Below are 9,478 nucleotides of genomic sequence, written 5' to 3' on the forward strand. Positions count from 1 at the left end.
CACACACGCCCACACGACACAGCCACTCAGTCAATCATTTACCTACTACATTGTCCCATATCAATATTGTTGTAAAAACATGGTCTAGATCAGGGCTGTCAAACTCATTCCACGGAGGGCCGAGTGTCTACAGCTTTTAGTTTTTTACTTTCAATTAAGACCTAGACAACCATGTGAGGGGAGTTCCTTAGTAATTAGTGACCTTAATTCATCAATCAAGTACAAACCCTGCAGAAACCCCGCAGACACTAGGGCCCTCCGTGCATTGAGTTTGACACGAGTTTGACACACCCTGTATCAGGGCTGTGAATTGCCAGGGACCTTACAATACAATGTTATCACGGAACTTATGTGCCAATACGATATGTATTGCGATTCTCACGATTATATATATTATGTATATACATACACTTAGGTTGGAGTCATTAAAACTCATTTTTCAACCACTCAACAAATTTCTTGTTAACCAACAATCGTTTTGGCAAGTTGATTAGGACATGTACTTTGTGCATGACACAAGTAATTTATCCAACAATTGTTTACAGACAGATTATTTCACTTATAATTCACTGTATCACAATTCCAGTGTGTCAGAAGTTTACATACACTAAGTTGGCTGTGCCTTTAAACAGCTTGGAAAATTCAAGAAAATGTCATGGCTTTAGAAGCTTCTGATAGGCTAATTGACATAATTTTACTCAATTGGAGGTGTACCTGTGGATGTATTTCAAGGCCTACCTTCAAACTCAGTCCCTCTTTGCTTGACATCATGGGGAAATCAAAAGAAATCAGCCAAGACCCCAGAAAAAAACTGTAGACCTCCACAAGTCTGGTTCATCCTTGTGTACAATTTCCAAATGCCTGAAGGTCCCATGTTCATCTGTACAAACAATAGTACGCAATTACAAACACCATGGGACCATGCAGCAATCATATCCCGCTCAGGAAGGAGACGCATTCTGTCTCCTAGAAATGAACCTACTTTGGTGCGAAAAGTGCAAATCAATCCCAGAACAACAGCAAAAGGACCATGTGACGATGCTGGAGGAAACAGGTACAAAAGTATCTATATCCACAGTAAAACGAGTCCTATATCAACCTAACCTGAAAGGCCGCCCAGCAAGGAAGAAGCCACTGCTCCAAAACCGCCATAAAAAAGCCAGATTACGGTTTGCAACTGCACATGGGGACAAAGATCGTACTTTTTGGAGAAATGTCCTCTGGTCTGATGAAACAAAAATGGAACTGTTTGGCCATAAAGACCATTGTTACATTTTGTGGAAAACGGGGGAGGCTTGCAAGCCGAAGAACACCATCCCAACTGTGAAGCACGGGGGTGGCAGCATCATGTTGTGGGTGTGCTTTGCTGCAGGAGGTCATGGTGCACTTCACAAAATAGATGGCATCATGAGGAGGTACAATTATGCGGATATATTGAAGCAACATCTCAAGACATCAGTCAGGAAGTTAAAGCAAATGGGTCTTCCAAATGGACAATGACCCCAAACATACTGGCAAAATGGCTTAAGGACAACAATGTCAATGTATTGGAGTGGCCATCACAAAGCCCTGACCTCAATCCTATAGAACATTTGTGGGCAGAACTGAAAAAGTGTGTGCGAGCAAGGAGGCCTACAAACCTAACTCAGTTACACCAGCTCTGTCAGGAGGAATGGACCAGAATTCACTCAACTTATTGTGGGAAGATTGTGGAAGGCTACCCGAAACGTTTGACCCAAGTTAAACCATTTAAAGGCAATGCTACCAAATACTAATTGAGTGTATGTAAACTTCTGACCCACTGGGAATGTGATGAAAGAAATAAAAGCTGAAATAAATAATTCTCCCTACTATTATTCTGACATTTCACATTCTTAAAATAAAGTGGTGATCCTACCTGACCTAAAACAGGGAATATTTACTAGGATTAAATGTCAGGAATTGTGATAAACTGAGTTTAAATGTATTTGACTAAGATGTATGTAAACTTCCGACTTCAACTGTACATGGCCAAGATGTTCAAACGTTCACAGATGACCGGCAGGGTCAGATAATAATGATCATAGTGGTTGTAGATGGTGCAACAGCTCAGCACCTCAGGAGTAATGTCAGTTGGCTTTTCATAGCCGATAATTCAGAGTTAGAGACAGCAGGTGCAGTAGAGAGAGAGTCGAAAACAGCAGGTCTGGGACAAGGTAGCACATCCGGTGAACAGGTCAGGGTTTCATAGCCGCAGGCAGAGCAGTTGAAACTGGAGCAGCAATGCTACCAGGTGGACTATTGCAGCATAAATACTGGGGGCTGAGAAAGGAGGGGTCGGGAGACACTGTGGCTCTGTCCTAACGATATCCCCGGACAGGGCCAAACAGGCAGGATATGACCTCACCCACTTTGCCAAAGCACAGCCCCCACACCACTAGAGGGATATCTTCAACCACCAACTTACTACCTTGAGACAAGGCCGAGTATAGCCCATGAAGATCTCTCCAACGGCACGAACCCGAGGGGGGCGCCAACCCGGACAGGAAGATCATATCAGTGACTCAACCCACTAAATTGACGCACCCCTCTTAGGTACGGCATGGAAGAGCACCGGTGAAGCAGCCCCCGTAATAGGGTTAGATGCAGAGAATCCCAATGGAGAGAGGGTAACCGGCCAGGTAGAGAAGCAAGGGCTCTGCACCTCTTCACCTGGATCATCGCAGCTAATTAGCTGCTATCCGATTGGCTTCTCCTGGCTAACGTCTCTGTCCCGAAGCATGCACTAATTAGCCTGGAGCTAGCCTATGCTAGGCCCATCTCCCGGCTAGCTGAAGAGGTCCATCAGTCACTCCTTGGGCTACAATACCTATTTTGCCAATTGTCCTGGACCCCTTTTATTGCCAATACGGATCTCCACCGATCCATCTTGACTGGACTACTGACGTAATCCAACCGAGTTTTTTTTTTTTCAACATGCTCCTCTGTCGTGACGTCCCCTGAATGTCCATCTGCTAGCCGCGGCCTGCTAGCTGTCTAGAGCATACCAGGCTGTTAGCAGAAGAGGTCCATCAGCCAATTTCTTGGTCTACTATACCTATTTTGCCAATTGGTCTGGACCCTTTTACTACACGGCCCTCTGCTGATCCATCACGACTGGTCTACCGACGTAACCACACGAGGGGGCTACAACAGACTTCTTCCATCGCGACGTCCCTCAAAGGCCCTTCTGCTAGCCTCTGCCCGCTAGCTGTCTGAATCGCCGTGGCCCACCCAGCTACTCACTGGACCCTATGATCACTCGGCTACGCATGCCTCTCCCTAATGTCTATATGCCTTGTCCATTGCTGTTTTAGTTAGTGATTATTGTCTTATTTCACTGTAGAGCCTCCAGCACTGCTCAATATACCTCAGCTAACCCTCTTGTCCCACCCCCCACACTTGCGGTAGCCTCACCTGGCTTAATTGATGCCTCTAGAGACAATACCTCTCTCATCGTCACTCAATGCCTAGGTTTACCTCCACTGTATTCACATCGTACCATACCTTTGTCTGTACATTAAGCATTGAATCTATTCTACCGCGCCCAGAAACCTGCTCCTTTTACTCTCTGTTCCAAATGTACTAGACGACCAGTTCTTATAGCCTTTAGCCCTACCCTTATCCTACTCCTCCTCTGCTCCTCTGGTGATGTGGAGGTTAATCCAGGCCCTGCAGTGCCTAGCTCTACTCCCATCCCCCAGGCCTTCTCATTTGTAGACTTCAGTAACCGTAACAGCCTTGGTTTCATGCATGTTAAGAGGCTCCTCTGTCCTCCACTCGTTACCTGTATTAATGGCACCTGTTTGAACTTGTTATCAGTATAAAAGACACCTGTCCACAACCTCAAACAGTCACACTCCAAACTCCACTATGGCCAAGACCAAAGAGCTGTCAAAGGACACCAGAAACAAAATTATAGACCTGCACCAGGCTGGGAAGACTGAATCTGCAATAGGTAAGCAGCTTGGTTTGAAGAAATCAACTGTGGGAGCAATTATTAGGAAATGGAAGACATACAAGACCACTGATAATCTCCCTCGATCTGGGGCTCCACGCAAGATCTCAACCCGTTGGGTCAAAATGATCACAAGAACGGTGAGCAAAAATCCCAGAACCACACGGGGGGCCCTAGTGAATGACCTGCAGAGAGCTGGGACCAAAGTAACAAAGCCTACCATCAGTAACACACTACGCCGCCAGGGACTCAAATCCTGCAGTGCCAGACGTGTCCCCCTGCTTAAGCCAGTACAAGTCCAGGCCCGTCTGAAGTTTGCTAGAGAGCATTTGGATGATCCAGAAGAAGATTGGTAGAATGTCATATGGTCAGATGAAACCAAAATATAACTTTTTGGTAAAACTCAACTCGTGTTTGGAGGACAAAGAATGCTGAGTTGCATCCAAAGAACACCATACCTACTGTGAAGCATGGGGGTGGAAACATCATGCTTTGGGGCTGTTTTTCTGCAAAGGGACCAGGACGACTGATCCGTGTAAAGGAAAGAATGAATGGGGCCATGTATCGTGAGATTTTGAGTGAAAACCTCCTTCCATCAGCAAGGGCATTGAAGATGAAACGTGGCTGGGTCTTTCAGCATGACAATGATCCCAAACACACCGCCCGGGCAACGAAGGAGTGGCTTTGTAAGAAGCATTTCAAGGTCCTGGAGTGGCCTAGCCTGTCTCCAGATCTCAACCCCATAGAAAATCCTTGGAGGGAGTTGAAAGTCCGTGTTGCCCAGCAACATCCCCAAAACATCACTGCTCTAGAGGAGATCTGCATGGAGGAATGGGCCAAAATACCAGCAACAGTGTGTGAAAACCTTGTGAAGACTTACAGAAAACGTTTGACCTTTGTCATTGCCAACAAAGGGTATATAACAAAGTATTGAGATAAACTTTTGTTATTGACCAAATACTTATACTTATTTTCCACCATAATTTGCAAATAAATTCATTACAAATCCTACAATGTGATATTCTGGATTTTTTTTTCTGATTTTGTCTGTCATAGATGAAGTGTACCTATGATAAAAATTACAGGCCTCTCATCTTTTTAAGTGGGAGAACTTGCACAATTGGTGGCTGACTAAATACTTTTTTGCCCCACTGTAAAACATCAATAATGTTCCAACCGGAGAATTCCTATGTCTGAAGAAAAGCACTTGAACGAGAGGTAACTCTGTTGAGAGCGCCCGTCATGAGACCAAGGCTCTCTGCCAGACCACTGACTCAAAAAGGTCTCATGAACCCCTCCTTTATAGTATAATCCTCATTCAAGTTTCATAAGACGGTTGAGGTCTAGTGGAAGCCGTAGGAAGTGCAACTTGACTCCATAGACACTGTGTATTCGGTAGGCCAAGCTTTGAAAAAGTACAAACCTCAGATGTCCCACTTCCTGGTTGTATTTTTCTCAGGTTTTTGCCTGCCATATGAGTTCTGTTATACTCACAGACATCATTCAAACAGTTTTGTGTTTTCTATCCAATACTAATAATAATATGCATATATTAGCATCTGGGACAGAGTAGGAGGCAGTTCACTCTGGGCACGCTATTCATCCAAAAGAGTCGCCACCCTGGCCTATGTATTGCCTGACCTCCCTTATCTGACCTCATTTGCACACTGTTATATACTTTTTCCCATTGTGTTATTGACTGTGTGTTATCAACTCTGTGCATTTGTTTATGTTGAACTGCTTTGCTTTATCTTGGCCAGGTCGCAGTTGTAAATCAGAACTTGTTCTCCACTAACCTCCCTGGTTAAATAAAGGTGAAATAAAAAAAAACACTCAATCATAGGACCTACTGAAGAGATGAGTCTTAAAGGTCCAGACTGAGTCTGCGTCTCTCACATGGGTTGGCAGACCATTCCATAAAAATGGAGCTCTATAGGAGAAATCCCTGCCTCCAGCTGTTTGCGTAGAAATTCTAGGGACAGTAAGGAGGCCTGCGTCTTGTGACCGTAGCGTACATGTAGGTATGTACGGCAGAACCAAATCGCAAAGATGGGTAGGAACGTGTAATGCTTTGTAGGTTAGCGGTAAAACCTTGAAATCAGCCCTCGCCTTAACAGGAAGCCAGTGAAGAGAGGCTAGCACTGGAGTAATATGATCAAATATTTTGGTTCTAGTCAAGATTCTAGCAGCTGTTTTCAGCACTAACATAAGTTTATTCAGTGCTATATCCGGGTAGCCAGAAAGTAGAGCATTGCAGTAGTCCAATCTAGAAGTGACAAAAGCATGTATGAATTTTTCGGCATCATTTTTGTACAGAAAGTTTCTGATTTTTGCAATGTTACGCAGATGGAAAAAAGCGGTCCTTGAAACAGTCTTGATATGTTCGTCAAAAGAGAGATCAGGGTCCAGAGTAACGCCCAGGTCCTTCAGTTTTATTTGAGACGACTATACAATCATCAAGATTAATTGTCAGATCCAACAGAAGATCCCTTTGTTTCCTGGGACCTAGAACGAGCATCTCTGTTATGTCCGAGTTTTAAAGTAAAACATTTGCCACCATCCACTTCCTTATGTCTGAAACACAGGCTTCCAGGGAGGGCAATTTGGGGGCTTCACCATGTTTCTTTTCACCAAAAGAATGTAGCACTAAGGTCTAGGAGCACGAGGACAGATGCAGAGACTTGGTCTGACACCATTAAAAGGTAATTTACCACCTTCACGAGTGCAGTCTGCTATGATGGGGTCTAAAACCAGACTGAAGCGTATACATTGTTTGTCTTCAGGAAGGCAGTGAGTTGCTGTGCTACCGCCAGCTAGCGCCAGCTCTAAGATTTACCATTGCGTTAGGTTTGTTAAAATAGAGCCCAAAGTATCAATATAATGTAATCCAAAGTAATATCGCTATAACTATTGATTTATTCCCCCATCACTACCCTCTATGCACCTATCCCATGTGTTAATTGTCTAAAATCATCCATTCTCCTCTTCTTTCGCCAAGGCGGCACGTCAGAAGATCCAAAGCCTGGAGGCCACTGTGGAGAACTTCCTGTCACGTGAGTCCAAGATGAAGCACATGATTCGCTCGCTGGAGCAGGAGCGCCAGTCCTGCCAGAAGACTATTGAGCGCATGCGCTCCTGCCTGCCCCCGGACGCCCTGGCTGACGTGGAGATGACCCACATGGTCAAGCCTGCTCAGGGGCCAAATGGCAAGGCCAAGCCCACCGCCAAGAAGCCCTAATGGGGGAAGAGTGGAAGGCAAAGGTGAGGGAGAGACTGGAGAATGGACAGGTAGATGGATATTACTGACATAGAGAGAGGACTCTGACGATGGATGGATAGAATTTCTGAATTTGAAAACCAAACTTTATTGGGACTATTAACATTTTGTGAAACTGTTTAGCCATACTATATGTGTTGTTGTTTTAAGACAGGTGGTGTAGTTCCTATGTGATGTGTCGCCATTTCGACAGACAGACACTGACAGTATGGCAATGTGGTCTGGTTTGAATGTGCTGTGTGTGCCTGTGTGCGTATGTCTGTGTGCGCGCACACAGGAAATAAGAAGAGTATAGAGAAGGTTCACAGTCTCTCTGTTAGGCTGGAGAACAGACTGAGTTGAATGTCACTGCTTACACACCACAAACAGCTGACATCATGGACAGACACTTTTTCATTATGTTCCAGGACAGTGTACACACACACACACTGTCTCATCCCACATTCACATCTGAGTCATGTTCTCCAATGATTCTGATTGAAAAGAGAAAAAGTCTAAAGAATAATTAAATAAGCTCTAGTCTGATATCGACTGTTAAGCGCTGACCTGCCTGCAGCTAAAAAAATATGTTTATCTTAAAAAGTTGAATGTTGAATGTTGCAAACGGTGTTACACTGTTCACTTTTTTGTATTGTGAACCGAAAGCAATTACTGAAAGTTGACCAAGTGGACATGTAGCATATTTGGGTCTTTGTAATATGGATGATTTCTATTATTTGCTTTCTGAAATGTTGAAAGAATGTTTTATTTTTGATTGTCAATCTGTCAATCGTGTGTGCACAATGTAGGAACAGTTATGTTTCACAGAGTTGACATGAATACGAACAGCACTCCATGTGAAATGACTTTGAATTAGGCTACTGCAGCCGATCCACACACGTTTAAGGATGACGAAGCCTATCCGACGTCATCAACTAGCCTGTAACCATCGAGGTGATGGTTTACCACCACCCTTTCACAACCAGTCAACACACACAGAACTGAAAGGTGATGTTTTTCTATAGCTACTTCAAATTAATCAGCATATCCCACAAGAAATATAAATTAATTAATAAGTTTTTATTTAAGATAAATCAAGTAATCCATTTAAGAAACACAATTACAATTCGCATTTCCTGATGTGCAGGAAAATCCCTGCGACAACAGAGGTGGTCAAATGAAGGTATTACATCTGTATGACACAGGCTTCACTTATTCGACGGAGTCGTCGTTGTGGAAATTGCTTGTGTAACGCTCATTTCTTTTTCATATCATCTTAGGGTGGTTGTGGTTGTGGTTGCATTGTTATTTGCATTGTTATTTGCCTTAATGTACTCTCTCCTGTACTGCCTTTGGACCCAAAGAGGTTTTAATGCTTTCGTTGCTAAATGGTTAGCAACCAGAAGTGTATTATAATTCATGCAAGTGTTTTTTTTCTTCTATTTCATCAAATGATGAATTTCAGCGCTGTTTTTCAACACTGTCCGGGTTTAATTGTTTCAAAATGTTCTGTGTTTTCATGTGTTTCAATGCTTTGTGTTTTCATGTTAAACAAGCGCTAAAAAGACATCTAGTTCTGGGTCATACAAAGACAACCGTCCTTTTGCTATCTAGAGATTCATGTCTTACAAAGATGCTCCATTGGAAATATAGGCTGGCCAATCATCATTGATCATCAGAGAATGAACTAGATTAAAGTCATGTTCTTGTGTTAACTCATAAGTGCCAAATCAAAGCATGAATGCAGTCTTCCTTATCTACCCTGAATCGGAGATAAGCTTATGACCATGATTGAGGGTGATATAAGGGAAGCCCTAATGGCTGGCTTGAGTGTTTGCTTTCTTTTGCGTCTGTGTAGGTAGCCAACATCATCGCATTGTTCAATCACTACTATGGAATAACGCCGATTGTGTTGAATTAATGTCGACTGCCTGTTTTTGTTGAAATGAGGCCTCACAAAGAAAAATGTCACGTGTACTTCAATAAATCACACCTTCACTGCCTTTTTCTATTCACTTGTATCTCGAGTGGTTTCTTTCACTTAAAATAATGGTAAATAATTTTTTTAACTGCATTGTAATTACAGAAAATGCCTATAATACACATATCTGCATTAATCAAATATAATATTATTTGTAACAGAAAGTAGCAGCAGTGTAAAAACAAAAGAGGGGGGTCAATGTAAATAGTCCCGGTGACCATTTAATTAATTGTTCAGCAGTCTTTATGGCTTGGGGGTAGATACT

At 43.3% G+C, this 9,478-nt stretch overlaps 1 protein-coding gene across 3 annotated transcripts in view; it reads left to right on the top strand.

Annotated features, from left to right (window-relative positions):
- Positions 1 to 9,247, top strand: part of tbc1d4 (TBC1 domain family, member 4) — a 128,874-nt gene extending 119,627 nt beyond the window's left edge. For all 3 annotated transcript variants that reach the window (XM_020462295.2, XM_020462296.2, XM_031805589.1), the window contains one exon: positions 6,975 to 9,247. In XM_020462295.2, coding sequence (XP_020317884.1) covers positions 6,975 to 7,214 — 240 coding nt within the window. In that variant the 3' untranslated portion in view covers positions 7,215 to 9,247. The remainder of the gene's footprint in view (positions 1 to 6,974) is intronic.
- Positions 9,248 to 9,478: the final 231 nt, after the last annotated feature.

Source organism: Oncorhynchus kisutch, linkage group LG26 (genome assembly GCF_002021735.2).
Source record: "Oncorhynchus kisutch isolate 150728-3 linkage group LG26, Okis_V2, whole genome shotgun sequence".
NCBI lineage: Eukaryota > Metazoa > Chordata > Actinopteri > Salmoniformes > Salmonidae > Oncorhynchus > Oncorhynchus kisutch.